The sequence below is a fragment of the Chroicocephalus ridibundus genome, chromosome 9, assembly GCF_963924245.1.
Source record: "Chroicocephalus ridibundus chromosome 9, bChrRid1.1, whole genome shotgun sequence".
Classification (NCBI taxonomy): Eukaryota; Metazoa; Chordata; class Aves; order Charadriiformes; family Laridae; genus Chroicocephalus; species Chroicocephalus ridibundus.
Genome location: NC_086292.1, coordinates 4,974,195 through 4,991,665, shown reverse-complemented (window position 1 = coordinate 4,991,665; position 17,471 = coordinate 4,974,195). Strand labels below are relative to the sequence as shown.

Sequence of the window (17,471 nt, the reverse complement as noted above, 5' to 3'; positions counted from 1 at the left end):
ACTGGTCTGCTGACCCAGCAAAATCCTCTCACATCCCTACTCCAAGCGCAGCATTAGGGTTTACAAACATTAAAAAAGGAAACAGTTTTGACCAAAGCAATGAAAAAAAAGCAAATTATTTACCTTAACAAGCACGCTTGTGAATATCGCTTTGGTTTTCGTTTTGTTGGGTTTTTTTCCCCTGGACTGGGCAGAGATTTGGGGGTTTTTTGTAGTACATTTTAGCGTCTTACAGCCCTATGACGTCTGCTGTTTCAGTCACACTAGCTTTTGTCTTCACTGTTTTCCAGATGGGCAAACACAGACTATTCCAGCCATGGCCTTGATAACAAGGAAGCTCTGAATTATTCTTAACAAAAGGGCAGCAGCTAAACCTATTAATACCAACTAAAAACCAACCAGCTGGCAAGAAAAACAGCGCATGATCTGAGTCTGCCCCGCTAATTTTTTTTTATTTGTCTTCACTTGGGCTGATGCAAGTGCAGCATTCATAGCTGCTGCGCTATCATACACCTCTGGCCATATTTTTATGCACATTCATAAAAGCGGAGAAGATGTGAGAGATGACATGGGAAAATAACACCTACAGCTCTTGGGGTGAGGGGGAATCTAAGCAGAAGGACAGGTCAGTAAAGCATCAAACACGCAGGACTGTGTGGTTTCAGATGGCACAACCTGGCCCAGGTACCTCTGATGGTCTCAGTCAGTACTTCTGAACAAGTGACTCCCTTAAAGTCAACACTGAGATCGACATTTAATTGTAAAAAATTCTCATCGTTGTTAAAAAAAAAAAGAATTCACCCACAACAAAAGAAGGACTAAGGACTACCCCTGGATGGAGCCCTCTCGTTCCCGCAGCAGGCCACCCCAGGGAAGCAGGGCTGGGTGACGAGGTGACCCGTGCTGCCCTGGCCACGCTCCACCCGTTATTTGCTGAATCAAAATAATCAAGCGTCTTCCCCAGACACGAGATTATTCTCCTTAAATGAAGGCGGTGCCTGGGAGAGCTCAATGGGCTCAGCGGCTGGTGCCCTGCGACACCGCCAGTGCCAGCCCAGCTCACCCGGACGACGGAGTCTGACCTGTCCCCTTGCGGGGCCACCTCCGGATGGACCCCCAGGTGTGGCGGGAGGCAGGGTTTGCTGCCCATGGCCTGCCAAGCCCACTCCGACGCGATGCCGGTGACGAAGGCAGCTGCCAAGCGCCGGGTTATGGGGACAGGAGGCAATGACGGCAGCTGCCAAGCATCGGGGTATGGGGCATGAGGCTCCGCGGGAACCAAGCCGAAGGTGGGCTTCCAGAAACGCCTCTGCAGGGTTGTGTTCAAGAAGGAGAAAGCCCAGGACAGAGAGGGGCCGGCTCCTGCACCCGCAGGCCCCATCCCCGCACCGGCGTCGGTACCAAACGGCACATCGCCGGCGGTGACGGGCTGGACGCGGCCCCCGGGCCCTTTCCGCTCCCCACCCCGCAAGGCTGGAGACCGCCGGGCCCCCGCCCCGCCGCCGCCCCGCTCACCCCGTATGGCGGCGATGAGCGCGTTGCCGTCCTTGATCACCTCCTTGATGAACTTGTTGGTCCGCTCCAGCTCCTGCTCGTAGCACTTCAGCCGCTCTCGGAAGTCGGGGCTGTCCAGGTAGCAGTCGCTGAACTCCAGCGGTGGGTGCCCCATGGCTCCGCGGCGGCCGCTCCTCCCGCCGCCACCGCCACAGCTACCGCCGCGCTGCGGGCGCGGCTACGGCCCCCTCCCTCCGCCCCGGGCGGCCATGCCGCCGCCCCGGCCCCGCCCCGGCCCTGCCTGCCTGCCTGCGGGGGCCGGGCCGCACTGGGCCGTTGCGCCGGGGCTGAGGCGACCCCCGCCCCGCCCGACCCCCGCTTCCGGCCGCCGCACCGCTGCCGGGACTTGTAGTTCGGCGGGGCCGGCCCCGGGCACCCCACACTCCCCCCCCGGTGCCTCCCGTCCCGCCGGGCCGCCGCAGCCCCTCGCCCCGGGCCGGGCCACGCGCGCGCGCCGAGGGCGCCCCCTGCCGGCGGGGCGGAGCGGGTGGGTTCCCATCGCCGTTGCCATGGACGCCCTCGGCGGTGCGTGACGCGGCTACGGTCGCGGCGCGGGGTGATGACGTAGCACGGCCTCCACGTCGCCTGGCAGCCAAGATGGCGGCGGCGGAGGGGAGCGGTGCCGGGGGTTCGTTGGTGAGTGGGGCAGCCACCCCCGTCCCTCCGGGCGGGCCGGCGGAGCTCGCCTGCGGGGTTGGGGCTGCGGCCCGGCGGTGTTTGCGGAGCTCCGGGCGCTCTGGGCTTGGGGGCCGCGGGCGGGCTGGCGGGGCCGGGGCGGGTCGGCCTCGGCCTCGGCCCCGGCCCGCCCTCCCTCCCCGGAGCAGGGGCAGGCTGAGGGGGGAGCGGGGCGCTGGGAGGCCCGGCCGCTGGCTGGCAGGGAGGGCAGGGACAGGGAGCCGTCGGCCTCCGGCCGCTCCCTCCTGCGGCTTACCCCTGCCCTGTCTGCCCTAGAGTCCACTGTGGAACCGGTCGGGCTGTTCTTTGTTTGCTTCCATCTCTGTGAACTCGAGTGCTTTCACTTGCCGCTTGGCTGGCGGAAATAATTTTCATTCGTGTTTGGCGTTTAACAGCCTTGAGTTTGTGCTCGGGCTGTAGATGTCTGTACAGTTTCTGATGAGTTGTTTCCCCATGGAGTCTGTGAAAGACAGTGTACCCCGGTGTGTTGGTGTGGCTGTACATCTGTCAGGCATTACATTGTTTAAAAAACACAAACAACCTTTTTATTTTCATTAGTTGTTGCTGTCTAAATAAAGGACAGAAAGGTTATTGGGAGTTACTGAAGGAAACAGAAATGCTTTGCTTATACATATCCACTCACTTCTTTAGACTGTGAGCTATTTAAACTGAGTGGACAACATTTGGGCTCTGTTGTTGACTGTGTTATTAAGTTATATCTTTGAATTCTGAGTAGTTGTTTTCATCCTAAACCCAGCTGAAAAACATCTGAAGTGAGTATGATCTGGTTTGTATTTCTTTCTTTCTAAAGATGTGAAAAAACATTTAGTTTGCAGGTCTTGCAGATGTGTCGATATCTGAAGACATTCCGGTGGAGGGGGAGATTACTGTTCCTGTCGGATCTCACTCTCCTGATGAAGACTTCTCCACACTGGATGAGCCTGTTAGGGATACTATTGTGAGTCTGTGCCTCTGTCTACAGTAAAACACGTGTTTTCCTGATGTCTCTGGCCAACTGTTATGCAAAAGCTGTAATTTTTGCATAGCTCTACTTGACTTGTACTTCGTTGTAAGTTTGGGGATTTTTTTTTTTTTTTTTTTAGAACTAGCCATGTAAAATGAATTCTTGCAGGTCAAAAAATATCTGAATAACAACCCCAAAGTTTCTCTGTGATCTCAAAACCTTTGCAAGGCTGAAGGCCTCAGATGGAGCTTGGAAGAAAACTGTCCCAGCTGATAGGATTTTTCATTAATTTTCTTTTCCTAGAGGAGCAAACAAATTATTGGTCTTAGTTGGGTGTTATTAGAAGATATGATATTGTGGTTGTTAAGGAATGCAGAAAAAGGGGGCATTGTTTGTTGAGAGGATGCTACAGAAATCTTTGGGTTGGATCCTGTCTCGATTTACCATTGATACTGCTTCACTTCTGTCTTTCTGTTTTGTTTCTGAGCTGTAATTTTTATGAAGGGATAAATTAAAGTGTTACTTCTTTATTTCAGATGAGAGATCTGAAGGCTGTTGGGAAGAAATTTGTCCATGTCATGTATCCAAAGAAGAGCAGTGCGCTTCTCAGAGACTGTACGTATAAAACGATTTTCAAAATTTTGAAAGAAGGTTTTGCGAACAGACTTTGCCTACATCGAGGAAGGGAGAGTTCATGGGAAAAGGGATCAGAAGCGTCTGTTGCGTGTTCTTTCTGTTGTAGAATGCTTAATAGCAAACGTGAAAAATCAGAGAGTTACCAACGGTCTTTAAAGGTGGAACACTTTAAATGTGCTAGAGTATGTAGAACAGGTAGCTTTAACAGTTGGCAGGCTTTGAATAAATTATCTTATAGAATATGGCATAAGATGCTAAATAAGAGAATTATAAGAAAGTGTCATATGGAAAATGATACATTGGGAGTTGGAAAAGGTGCTTTATTACTCCCAGTAATGAAATGGGGGATCATTCTATATATCATCTAAATTATTATATTTATGATTTTATTTTTTCCTTTACCTACAGGGGATCTTTGGGGCCCTTTGGTGCTTTGTGTCTCGCTTGCGCTGTAAGTACCTATAGTGGATGGATTTGGGTTTTTATAGTCTTTTACTTTGGAGAAGTGAGAAATTAAAAATTTCTGATTACATGTGTTGAGATCAAGTTCCTCTAATCCTTCTCTGGTCTTCTGCAAACACTGCCTGTTTAGTTTTTCTTATAAAACGTGTTTGTGACACTTCAAGCCCATTAGGACCTCCCTTCTTTAAATTTAGGATTTAAGGGTGAACTCTTCCTAGTCCCCTGTCTTAAGAATTATTTTACTGAAAGGTATCCTGATTCATGTTGTCCTTGATTCTGATGCATTTGTCTGGCTTTGACCCTAAAACCTTTGTCTAAGAGCTGCAGTGTGTGTGCTACATATCCTGGAGAAGAGATGGAAAAAGAGAGGCTGTTGTAGGATTTCATAGGTGGGAGATGATGGTGGCTCCCAGGAGTTGCTTGTGCTCCACTGGAGCATATGTGTGCAGATCTGCCTGTGTCAGCATGGAAATGTTGGTGATATCAACAAATTGAGGCGCACTTATGTACTTAAGGTAGAGAAACCATCCAGTAAAATGTTGGTAAAGCTTTAGCAGAAGTACACGGTGTAATTTAAATATTCAAATCAATGTATACTCACTTTCACAGGCTTTGCGTTGCTTGTGTCCTGTAGTTATTACAAGCTTTCCTTAAGGCTTTCGTGTTTTATCATGCACTACTTTGCCTGCTTTAAGAGGTTATCAAAGTTTTGGTACTTTAATTTTCATGTTTTAGCCTGCTATCTATGGTTTTATTCTCCCCTACGTGCTCACACAGTCTGCAAAACAAGTAAATGAATGGACTGAAATGCACTCGGTTGAGCCACAGCCAATTTCCTTGTCTATACAAAATTGAGGATACTACTAAAAATAACAGATAAAAAATTATTAGTCTGCAGCCTAACTGGGGATCAAGGTTTTGGGCTTCTATTCTGCCATCTACTCCAAGTCTATGAAAACTCAGTCATTGACTGCAAATGATTCCTTTTATCTGTTACCTACAACAGGATGCTTCAGGGTGGATCTGCAGATAGTAAAGACGACGGAGGGCCCCAGTTTGCCGAGGTCTTTGTCATCATCTGGTTTGGTGCAGTTGTCATCACACTAAACTCAAAGCTTCTCGGAGGAACTATGTGAGTGCTGGTTTATTTAGTAGCAGTTAAAATGCTCCCATGTGTGGAGTTTCTGCAATGCTTTGGTTTGACTACTTTTTTTCCCCTTTCTGTCTCTCCATTCCAGATCCTTTTTTCAGAGCCTGTGCGTTCTGGGTTACTGTGTCCTGCCCCTGACAGTAGCAATGCTGGTGTGCAGGCTGGTACTGCTGGCAGGTTCTGGGACTGTCAGCTTCATTATACGTCTTATTGTAGTAGTAGCTATGTTTGGCTGGTCAACGTTAGGTGAGTACCTTTTTGCGTTATAACGCTGTTATGTGCGCTTGAGTAGTGCGGTGCTTAAGGAGGTAGATCTGCAAGTGTTCTGTTAGGTAAAGGCAATGGGTATTGTAGTTTAAGATGTTTCCTAGGCTGCTGAAGTGTTGTAGAAATAGTTCTTCCAGTCCTTGTGTTGTCAGAGATTCAGCCTCTGCCTATGCTCCTGTTGATTTTCATGGTCATACGCAGATTGCCTTTGGCAGAAGGACAATAATTTAATATTAAACCCCATGTGAGACTACTGGGTATTTTATTCTGTTATCTATGTTATAAATACTATTAGAAAATGCGAATTTTATACAGATGCGTTTGCATTATTTTCCCGTTCTTAATGTGTAAGTATGACTCTTGTTACAGAATGTTAATCAGCATTCATCTTTCTATATGATACAGTTTTAATTGGTGATTATGGACCATATTGAGCAATGGATTACTCTGTTTTCTCTTTCAACGTAATTGTGATGCAGATCCTAATTCAAAATTATTAACATCTGCAGTGGATCTTAGAATTTTAGTTTTATGCTGCTCACATTTCAAGTATTTTTCTTTTTCACCAGCATCTACAGCTTTCTTGGCAGACAGTCAGCCTCCAAACCGCAAAGCTCTTGTTGTGTACCCCATCTTCCTCTTCTACTTTGTTATCAGCTGGATGATTCTCACCTTTACACCTCAGTGATCTCCGATCAGAAGAGACTGTGTAATATGGACTGAAGTTTTTTCATGAACGCTGCTGCAGTTAATCGTTGGCTTTATCTCTTTCTAATTTATATATATATAGATATTGTAAAAAGGCAGGTTATGGGATAAAGCCAGAGAACTGCAAAAATTGGTTGTTTGTGTGTCCCTCTTTTTGAAAGATACAGAGGTCCAGCTGCTGAGGGGTTTTTTATTTAGCCCTGCTCTTTAGTTGTGTTAAATAAAAAATGCCCACCGTGACAGGGATTATTCCGCCTGAGGAATAGAGTGGGAGATACTGGAATTTCCAGATGTTGGGTAGATGAAGAAGTTACAGGATCGCATGACTTGGCAGAATTCTTGCCTATGCTTGGATTCTCACTGAAGATGAATATGCCTTATGAAATAATACAACTTCATTGCTGTTATGTGTTGGGTAGGGAAGAAATGTGTTTGACTTCATTTTCATTCACTTACAGAGTGGTGAAATGTATATGAAGTGCATCATAGGACTGTGAGCTTTCACTTTGAAATCAGATTTCAGCAAAAAAATTGGGTCCATTTTGCAGTTAATTGGAGCTGGGCGGAAGGGAACTGCCTTTGCTCATAGTTGTGTATTGTGTATTTATGTTTCATCCCTTCATATGTCAAGAAAAAGTGTTTCAGCCAAATGCCTTCAACACCCTAGTTACACTGACTAATCCACGTATCGCGTGACAGGGAGGGTGTTTACACTGGATAGTTACAAATCTTTTCATGTGACCAGAGATTAGGGAGTTAAAAGTCCTGGAGAAACAGTTAAGACTGGTTTGCAACAGGCACTTGTCTCTCATTCTGCATATTGAGAATGGAAATTTGTGTGGAGAGTACCAAGTGTGTGTATATATATGTTTAAAAAGAAATAATTGCGTGAAGTAAGTTGAGGTTTTGATACCCAAGATCTTTGGGTGCTAACATACCACACCAGGACTTATGCTGGAAAGTTTTAAAACGGCTTGGAGGAAGGAAACTAAATCATAATGAAGGTGGTGGCTGCTATGAAGTAGGATGTGAATTCCAGTCTTAACTGCTTGTATGTGACTCTTCATTTGGTTGTTTACATCGACAGCATTTCAACATAAATGCATATGAATTCGCATATTGTTTCTTTGTACTTATATGTGAGAAACTTTTCTATAGCTTTTCTTGGTTGGTTTTTTTTTTTCCTTAATACTTTTTGTAAAAGGGGAGGAGGTTTTCTCCTCCAGTTCCCTGTAGGTGCACTTATGTACCTTGCCTGGAGAACTATACGCAGGTGTACAAGTGTGCCGTTTATATTTCAGCATAGGTATTGAGACCTGGGGAATTGCTTTTTGAAAACGGTACAGAAATTGTTTATCTTGTCCATTATTTTCAGTAAGCAATTCAAGAGGAGAGCTTTGAAAAATCTGGGTGTGGAAAAGCTGCTGTTTAAAATGTCACTTTTCCTGAAAATGAGCATCGTATTTCTTTTATCCTGTAGTAACGAGGGTAGACCTGAAGTGGATGTACGTGGGTCCTGCTGATGTGCAAATATGCCTAATTTATATTATGTATAAAAGTGCAGTTTCTGCTATGAGCACTGTAAGTCTTTGGCAGTTGGGATGGAAATTTGTAGATGTGCAGCTTAAAATTACAATTTTGCATTTCTGGGGGTGTGGAGAAGAGAAGAATCAGTTGGTCTCTGCAGGGCCCCAGCTTTGGTGCGGAACGGTTGTTACCAGCGAGCATGTGTGAAGCTGATGCCTGTTCTTGCCACCTTCCTTACGCTGTGGTCTGTGGCTGTTGTAAGGTGCTGCGAAAGGACCCGTAGTATTTCATATACGTGGGTATAAAATGGAAATAGGGAATTTTTAAACTTCCATTAAATTATTACTGGTATGGAAAGTGATTTTTCTTTTAAGTGCACAGTTCTCCATGTATTTAAACATTAGTTTAGCTTTGTGAAACTGAAAAGAAATATTCAAGGGAAGTTGATTGTAAAGCTATTGATGGCTACAGTGGGATTCTCTGAACCAAATCTTTCTTTCCTACTGCAGCACAAGAATTTAACTGTACTTTTTGAGAAATCCTTGGAATTTATCTCTGTAGTGTCTTGTGACTTAAGCTGGTACTATATCTGAAAGATAATCAGAGTAACTTTTAATTGATCCAGTATCTTTTTGAAAAGAAGGAAAATTATTTTTAAGAGTTAAAATCCTCCCTTTTTCTTTGCTTGTTTTTCACTTAGGTGTAAGTCTCATCATGGTTTGTTCTGTAACAATGCTCTTGGCTTATACAAGAGAGAAAAAAATTATTTTTATATTAACTAGATTTACTTTTCAACTGGTCACCTACATTTTTAGTCAAGAGGTGTTTTTAATCTGGAAGAATAGGCAGAAATCTACTGGTTATATGGTGAAGGTGTAGTTGTTTTTTGACTCCTGATAATCCTTCCTTAGTGTGGAGACCAGCTTCTAAAACTGTAAAAAGAGTGGATTTGTATCACTGAAAATGTAACTTGCCCGCAGGTTTTTAGCTGGCAGGATGCAGGTAGGAAACTAATTTTCTGAGTTTTCATGCCTCCAGTTGAATGAAGTTACCTGTCTTATGTATGGTGGGTTTTTCAATCGTTGTTTCCTCTAGCAGAGAGTAGAGAACGTTAATGTCCCTGGCCAGGAGTTCCAGTTGCTGTAGCTCATTGCCTGATTCACCTTGCTTCTCTCATCTTTCCGTCATGTGAGATGTGCGTGATGCCAATTCGCTTAAAAGCACGCAGTATAATAGTAAAAATAACTCAAAAATAATTTCCCCACCACAACGTTATAATCGGTTCTGGAAGAGCTTCACTAAGACTGGCTTGGCCTTTCAAGTTGATAATCTATTGAAAAACGTAGCCCTTTTTATAAGTAGAATATAACTGCTTAAAAAGGCAGAGAGAGCAAGTGATGAGCACCAGTGGAAATGAGCGTCAGATTGATTGATTGAAGATTAACTGTCTTACGTGACTTCAAAAAAAAAATTAAGAAGCCAATTTAATTTGTTCCTCAGCCAAACTGATGTTCTGTAGAGCCACCAGTTTTCCTGAATTGGCTCTCCCCTCAGCAAACAGGTAGTTCCCAAAACAAACTAGATGTGGGCACGTTAAAAGCAGGATTGAAACATTTCAGGGTTAGGCAGATGAAATAGAAACAAGCTTATTTGATATTTACAGACTGGCTAGAGTTCATGTTGATGGTATACCTTTAAAATGATGGTATTGCATGAGAGCGCTGAGTCCCTGTTCCTGGAATGGTGCTTCACGTTGTTCAGCCAGTTGCAGACCCCATTCCTCCAAAAATGCACGCCGGTAAGTGATCCTTATAACTGCAACACAGACTTTCAATTTGTTATGGAAATGTATGTGATAACTCAACTGTCATGCTTTCCGAGGGGAAAAAGTTTCTTCCTCCTTGTTTAAAGCCGGCTGAGGGAAGGGTAGCAAGGAGAAAAGCAGGTATCTTGCCTTTAATGAAGTGTTTTAACTTTTCTCTGGAGAATGTGGATGATTTTCTGATGCACAAACCAGGCTTTCTTTCCTACTGAGATTTTTTTTTTTAATACTGTTTATCAGCTGAAGTTGTTGTATGTGTTTGAATTTAATTTTCATCTATTTAATACCAGTGAAAAGAATTTATTTGTTTTAACTTTAAAATTTATAAATTAAAACACGCTGAAAGGCATGTGGGCGGTCGTACGTGTGGATTAAAAGCACTGAGCGCGCTGTACTTCTGGTTCGCGGTGAGGAATGGCCCGTCCCACAGGAGCTCCGTGGGCCCGGGTGCGTGAGTGGGGGACAGCACCTTTGGCTGGCAGAGCCTCTCCTAAAACCCGCAGGACTCCAAAGGGATCCTGCCACTACTTGGACAAAGAAAGGCATTTTATACGGGCTGGGAGTTTGGAGTGAATTAAAAGAAGGTGGGGCAGGAAAACAGCTGAATTCTCTACTGCTGTGCCTATGGAATGCTTTTAAGCATTTGATTTGTGTGTCTGTGCATCAGTGAGTTAATAGATGTTGGGAGGAGCGCCAGGGTGAGGTGTAAATCCTTTTTCCCTGTGCTAGAAGACTGTTGCTGCTGTTACAGATGCATGTAAATATTTGATGTTCTTACGTTCTAGCCAGTTGTGCTAATGTTTTCTTGGAGCGAGGACCAGAGCAAGCGCTGGTCTGTGTGTGCTGGGCCATTGTCCCACGCCGGGCAGTGCTGTAGGGGATCAGGACTTCTGTGGAGGGGAAAAAAAGCCCCGAAGTTCTTGTTACAGGTCCATGAGAGATGCCCAAGCGCCGGTAACCCTCAGGTTCTGCAAGGACGAGACACTGAAGGGGAGGTGTGTATTGATAACAGCGGCGGGACAGAAGGGGGAAAACCTCCCCGAATCCCTGCCCCGACACCGAGCGCTCTGTACCGCAGAGCAGGACACATCAGACAAATCTGCCAGAACCCATCGAAGCTGAGCCATCACATCACTTTGCTCGTGCTTAAATCTTGCCTGTACTCCCATCTGGTCACAGATTCTCCGAAGGGCAATGGACAGCTGGGATGGTTTACCCGTAAATAGGTATTTGTGCAGGCAACCCCTCTCTCGGTGCCTGCAGCTTTGGGGGAGGGAGGTCTCGGTAACCCCCTAGTGGAGACAAGTCTGCCCAAGGGATGCTTACGGGGACTCGGTGCGCCGTGGTTAAAGTGGGAGGGGACAACATAAGACATGGGTGAAGAGAGAGCAGAAACTTGGTAGGAGGGTGGCCTAATAAACGAATAGCAATTAAAAACCATCCCGACCAATACTGGAATTTGAGGCGATCACCTGAAGTACGTCCGGGCTCTTGCACTGCGCTGTGCGGTGACAGTGGGGACGCTCCTGTAGCAGCCTGGCATCTTGGCTGAGGAGCCTTGGCTTGGGGGTGGTGGCAGCAGGGACATGGCTAACCGTGTTCCCGGGCCATTGTTGTTGGGCTGGAGAAAGCCAAAATGTCCTAGCGGTCACAAGAGGGCGGCACGACCTTGCAGTCCCTTAGAGCTTGACTTTTTCTCTCTTGTTTTTTATTTCTCCTCTTGGCTTTTTTTGCTCCATCGGAGGAGATTTAGGATGTGGCAGTCTGTTCTTTGTGTTCTCTGTTTAGCAAGGACAGCTGCTTGCAGGGAGCCTCAGGGAGGTGAGTTACAAGCTTCCAACCTCAGCCATCATCGACGTGGGAAGAGACTTGTACTGTTGTGCCTGACCTGCTATGGGTCTGCCTTTTCTGAAATATTTATGCAATTTTGAGCAAGATGGTTTCTTTCATTCAACGAGGGGCATTTTTTTAAAAGCCTAATTACTATGGCAGTGGGGAAATGATTAAGTGTGTGTCTCTTTTTTTTTTTTTTTTTTTTTTTTTCTCTCCCAAGATGATAAGATATGCGTTAAAGTAACCTCACTTAGAATTGTGAATAGGAAATCGTTAAGACCTCACAGCTCACAGCCTGGGGAAAGGTGAAAGGCTGCACTTCGAACCCTCCCCGGGAAAGCAGTGGGGCCGGAATCCTTGGACTTTCCGGGCTGGCGGGTGTGGGCACAGCTGAAATCCTGTCTCAGGGGGGCAGCGGCTGGTGCTGGGGGGTCCGTGCTTCCCGTGCGCCTGGGGCAGGTTGGTGGCGGTGAAGAGGAGCCGCAGCCCACTGGCAGGAGCACGGCTTTGTCCTCAGCAGCCACCGGTGCAGGCAGCTCTGAGCCGTGGTGGGGATGCTCTCCAGGAGAATGGGTCTGGCCTGTGGTCCTCCCACGCGCTGTGGGGAACCAGTGCTAAAAATGCAACTCTTCCGCTCAAAAGAAGGTGTTCCTGGATGCGACTGAGTGGTTAGTAATTACACTTTATTTGGATAAAGCTTGAATTTCAAGTTTGCATGGAAGGGTGTGTAGGAAGGGCACCTCTTCAAAGGAGGGGCGTTCCCCTGGCCAAGTGGGAGACTTGAAGGACATGTAAATCAGCAACCAGGCACCATTCCGTGACCATCTGCACTCATCCTACCTGACCCTTGAGGCAGAATGGTGGGCACTCATCGGAGAGCAAAGGCTGCAGCTCCAGCTGGGGGATCTGCACCATCTACCCCAGCGGTGGCTGATGTCTCCACCCAGACGGAGCTGCTGAAGGGAGAGGCTGCTGTGCAGACCTCAGACTGCAGGAATTGCCTCGACCTTTCTCCTGGGGCAGGAATAGGCGGCACAACCGCCTCCAAAAAGTGTGCCCAGGTAGAGGAACTACTGCAGCAGGTGGCTGAGCTGCAGGAGCGGGTGAGGAGGCTGCGTGGCTGAGGAGGAGTTAGATAGCTGGTTCCCAGTGTACCCTGCAGTGGACCAGTTGAATCTGGTGAGTCAACAAATGGTTACAGGACTGGTGCCACTGCCAGGGGTTCGGCTGCTTAGACCATGGGACTCGCTTTGAGAAATCAGGGCTACTGGGGGCTGATGGGGTCCGTCTGTCAGAGAAGGGGAAGAGCATCTTTGGTCCAAGGCTTGACAAGCTCATGAAGAGGGCTTTAAACTAAAGTTACCAGTGGAGGGGAAGCTCAGTCCCTCCCAGTCCTACCTGTTTGATGCCAGTGCCAGCAAGAAATGCCCAGAGCCTGAAGAAGGATCGCAGGTCAGCAGAACACCTGGAGTGTAGCACAAAGGAATTCCAGCCAGTAAAGTCAGCTTCATCGGGGTCCGATTTAAGTGCCTCTATGCAAACAGATATAACATGGGGAATAAACAGGAGGAATTAGAGACATGGGCATGCCTGCAGGGCTGTGATCTTATTGGCAGCACGGAGATGTGGTGGGATGGCTCCTATGACTGGAGTGTTGGAATGGAAGGATACAGACCCTTCAGGAAGAACAGACAGGGGAGATGAGGAGGGATTGTTGCCCTGTGTGTCCATGACCAGCCGGAGTGCCTGGAGCTCTGCCTGGGGATGGATGAGGAGCCAGCTGAGAGCTTATGGGTCAGGACTAAAGGGAGGGCAGGAACAGGTGACGTTATAGTGGGGCTCTGCTACAGGCCATCCGACCAGAAGACTGAGCGGATGGGCCCTCTACAGACAGATAGGAGCAGCCTGATGTTCACAAGCCCTGGTCCTCATGGGGGACTTCAACCACCCTGGTATCTGTTGGAGGGTCAACACAGCAGGGCATAAGCAATCCAAGAGGTTCCTGGAATTTGTTGATGATAACTTCTCCAAGTGATAAAGGAGCCAACGAGGAGAGGTGCCACACTGGGTCTTGTTCTTACCAACAAGGAGGGGCTGGTGTGGAATGTGAAGCCCAAGGGCAGCCTTGGTTGCAGTGACCATGAGACTGTGGAGTTCAAGATCCTTAGGGCAGTGAGGAGGGCACACAGCAAGCTCACTACCCTGGACTTCAGGGCAGCAAAATTTCACCTGTTTAGGGATCTGCTTGGTAGAGTACCATGGGGTAAGGCCCTTCCAAGCCAAACCATTCTATGATGATCTTTTTCCCCAAGGCTGATCTTTTAAGGCTAATATTCTGTATGCTGGCTTGCGTGTTGGGGCAAAAGAATGGTGCAGGTAACAGTCAAGGGAATGTCTTTCCCAGTAAAACCAGGGAGTAATTCATCCAGGGAGCCTGTTGGCCGCTGGCACAGCGAACCAACCCACAGTTCCTGACCTTTGCCTTCCTTGACAGGTGACTGATGCAACGGCTGCAGAGGCTGGAAGTCGCTGCAGAGGCTGGAAGTCAAACCAGAGGCTGCTAAATCTTCATGTCGCTTTTACTCTGCCCAGAGGCAAGGCTGTGTGTCAGGAGCGTGGGTGCAGAGCGTTTGCGCTTTGGGGTGCTCAGTTCCCCGGGAGCGTGGTGGGACAAGCCTTCCTGCAGGCACCGAGGGGAGCTGGATGGGGCTCGGAGCTGTGCCGAGGAGAGCAGGTATCTCAGCGGAGACGCTGGAGGATAACATCGCTGACGGGAATGGTGTGGCAGGGAGCTCGTACACGCGGGGCTGCTGGTGTTGACAGACGTAAAGGTCGCTGCGTTGCTTTGCTGTCACCTTGTCTGGGGGGCAGTGGCCGTGCTGAGCAGGGGCTCGGCGTGTGTGCAGCAGGGGACGGGACACTGAGAGACCGGAGTAAGAAAACTCTTTGTTTCCGGGGTTTACTCCAGGTTTTGCTCTCAATCTCAGAATAAAAAGCTATTAAAAAAATACACTTACCAATGTGGGAAAGATAGCTTTGTTATTTCCACCTTGGTTATTTTCCTTGAACCTTGTCACCCTCTGCCGGCAATTCAGAGTTCAAAGCCATACGCTCGCGCAGGAAAGCGAACAGGGACGGTTTTGTTCAGGGTGTTACAGCCTCCCTGTGCCTGGCACCTCGGCACATCTGCCTCTCTGAGCCTTCTGTGTCTGATAAGCTGCTGTTTGTGCTGTAGACCGAAGTGAGGGAGCTGAATGTCAATAGCAGCCTTGGGGACAGCGCGGCAGATGCAGGCGGGCAGAATCCTGTCACCCTGATGCTCTGTTCTCAGCCCAGTGTTGGCGGGGCCGGGGGACGAGCTCTCCCAGGACTGCCACCATGCCTATGCCTGGGCAGGAGGAGATGGAGCCATCACCATCTGTCTTGGCTGAACACCTCCTGCACGTGCAGAAGGCATGGCCTCTGCTCCTCCTGGGAGGCCTGAGGCAGCATGTCCTGAGCTGCACAGGCTCAAAACAAACCTTCAGACTCCTCCAGACAAAACATGTCTCAATGAGACCCCTGCAGACCCCAATCTCTTCTCCCAGTGCCACTTTGCTGGCAGCGGGAAGAGCGTAACATGAAACATGGGCTCTCTCTGAAAGGGTAAAAGGAATTCTCTACAGAGAACTGCTGGAGAGGGGACAGCAAAGGGCTACCAAAATGATGAGGGGACTGGAACACCTCTCTTATGAAGAAAGGCTGAGGGATTTGAGGCTCTTCGGTCTGGAAAAAAGACGACTGAGGGGGGATCTTGTCAACTCTTATAAATACTGAAAGGGTGGGTGTCAGGAGGATGGGGCCAGGCTCTTTTCAGTGGTGCCCGGGGACAGGACAAGAGGTAACGGGCACAAACCTGACCATAGGAAGTTCCATCTCCACATGAGGAGGAACTTCTTTCCTTTGAGGGTGGCAGAGCCCTGGCACAGGCTGCCCAGAGAGGTGGTGGAGTCTTCGTCTCTGGAGACGTTCCAAACCCGCCTGGAGGCGTTCCTGTGCCACCTGCTCTGGGTGACCCTGCTCTGGCCGGGGGTTGGACTAGATGATCTCCAGAGGTCCCTTCCAACCCCTGCCATTCTGTGACTGTGTGATTTCAAGAGAAAAATGAAGAACACAAAACAAAGGTAGGAAAGGGCTGAGCCACAGTCCCAGCACGATTGCATGGATAGCAGCATCTTTTGCAGAAGGTGTCTTAGCGGACGACATACAGGGAACTGCTCCAGAATACAGAGCTGTTGCTAAATACTGTTGTTCCCATGTGCACAAGGTATTTTAAAACACCTGATTGAAAGTTAGGCTAGCAGCGTGCTGCAACCTCAGAAACAAGTGGTGCAGGGTCTGGATGCTCCAGTGAGTAAAGCATGGACATACCTGGAATAAGGACAGTTTCATTCTTTTCTAGTTGAATGGAATGGAAAGGAAAATGAGGAAAAGCAAAATAAATGTCATGTTCTGTGTGGCTTTTTTTAACAAGTTATGGTTTTTTGTATTGCCAGTTTTCCCTTTGTCAGGCGGTGGTTTCTGTCCATGAACAATGGAGGTGAGGAGAACTAAATGCCGAGCAAAGCCACCTGCGTCTCCAGGGCAGCAGGACGAGCTTCTGACCTCGCACTGCTCAAGGGATGAGGAAGATGAGGAAAACGTCTATGGCTTCTTCTGTCGGAGGAGCAGCGAGCGCAGTGCCGAGGATGAGCCTGACTACGCATCGATAGATGACGACTCCTCGCCTTCCCTGGGTGGATCTTTCCCCAGGGGAATCTGGGGGCAGCAGCCAGGATTTACCAGCCTCAAGGAGGATCGTGCAGGGCACGGAGGGGATGCTACAGGCCAGGATAAAACTTTTGGCAGTGGTGAAGGGTTGATCTTTAATGAACTTTCTCTGCCAAAGCACGGACATGTGCTTGAGCATGGTGAAACAGATCCAGTGCGGCTGCTTGAGCTGCTCTGGGCAGACCTGGGGAGACACCGCGACATCCCAGACTGGGTGGAAGATGAAGTTAATGCCTTCTCTCTTTCTCCTGGGGAAACGAAGACATATCCTGGCTGGCTGGTAAGAATATCTGTCTTTCAGGCACATTCACAACTAGAATCGAGGCACTTCAGAGCAGCGGTGACTGTGGGTGCCCATTACCTGCACCCTTGAGGCACCCGGCTGGTCCTGGGGTTGGGATGCTCTGGCAGATGTTGAGTGTCTTTGTCTTCTCTGCGCCCTTAACTCCTGCTTCAGGCTGGTGCAGTTCAAATCCAGGGCATGAAGCTGACTTTGTACCCTTTAACAATCAGTCTTATTCCCTGAATTGTTTCTATCTAAATAGGATCCAAGTGTGTGCTTGCCCTGGGGCGGTGGTTGAGGGGAGCAGGGAGAGCATCAAGGGACTGGGGGCAAAATGTATCCCCTGAGGGCTCGCAGGAAAGGCTGTCAGGACAAGCAGCTCTGCCCTGAGGAGTCAGCACCGGATGGTTTCCTCTGCATTTGGGTCTGGTTGATCTCAGGCTTTGCTCAAGGCTTCTGCGGCTGTGGACCAGGAGGCTCCTCCGTGGGTGCTGATGGTAGGACTGCTCTGGCATTGCCGAGGTGGCCGCTGGCGTGCTGCGCTCTTTTCCTGCCCAGTCTCAGCCTTGTTTCACCTTTGCTCCTGGGCAGGTTCATTGTCAGGAAGGAGCCTGTCTTCCTCTGATGTGGTTCTGGAAAGAGGTGTTTGCTCTTGCGCTGAGTCAAGCGGTTATAGCCGTGGCCAGACAGTCAGGACAGCGCCAGTAGCTGCCGCTGCGTGTCCTGCCTCGCCCCTCTCTTGCGTATGGCCAGGAGTTAATTTTCCCTGGTTTTCCAAAGG

At 48.5% G+C, this 17,471-nt stretch overlaps 3 protein-coding genes across 4 annotated transcripts in view; 2 read left to right on the top strand and 1 right to left on the bottom strand.

Moving 5' to 3' along the window:
• The window catches only part of OPHN1 (oligophrenin 1), a 68,064-nt gene extending 66,088 nt beyond the window's left edge, over positions 1 to 1,976 (bottom strand). The window contains exon 1 of one of the 2 annotated variants that reach the window (XM_063347503.1): positions 1,516 to 1,976. In XM_063347503.1, the coding sequence (XP_063203573.1) occupies positions 1,516 to 1,669 (154 nt within the window). In that variant the 5' untranslated portion in view covers positions 1,670 to 1,976. The remainder of the gene's footprint in view (positions 1 to 1,515) is intronic. The other variant, XM_063347502.1, reaches the window with a different exon arrangement.
• A 151-nt stretch (positions 1,977 to 2,127) lies between these two features.
• Positions 2,128 to 11,753, top strand: YIPF6 (Yip1 domain family member 6). The gene is made up of 7 exons (XM_063347504.1): positions 2,128 to 2,190; positions 3,059 to 3,187; positions 3,730 to 3,808; positions 4,238 to 4,280; positions 5,298 to 5,423; positions 5,530 to 5,687; positions 6,278 to 11,753. The coding sequence occupies exons 1-7, from the start codon at positions 2,152 to 2,154 to the stop codon at positions 6,394 to 6,396; spliced, it is 693 nt and encodes a 230-aa protein (XP_063203574.1). The 5' UTR covers positions 2,128 to 2,151; the 3' UTR covers positions 6,397 to 11,753.
• A 213-nt stretch (positions 11,754 to 11,966) lies between these two features.
• Positions 11,967 to 17,471, top strand: part of STARD8 (StAR related lipid transfer domain containing 8) — an 86,639-nt gene continuing 81,134 nt past the window's right edge. The window contains exons 1-2 of the mRNA XM_063345976.1: positions 11,967 to 14,332; positions 16,134 to 16,687. Coding sequence (XP_063202046.1) covers positions 16,172 to 16,687 — 516 coding nt within the window. The 5' untranslated portion in view covers positions 11,967 to 14,332; positions 16,134 to 16,171. The remainder of the gene's footprint in view (positions 14,333 to 16,133; positions 16,688 to 17,471) is intronic.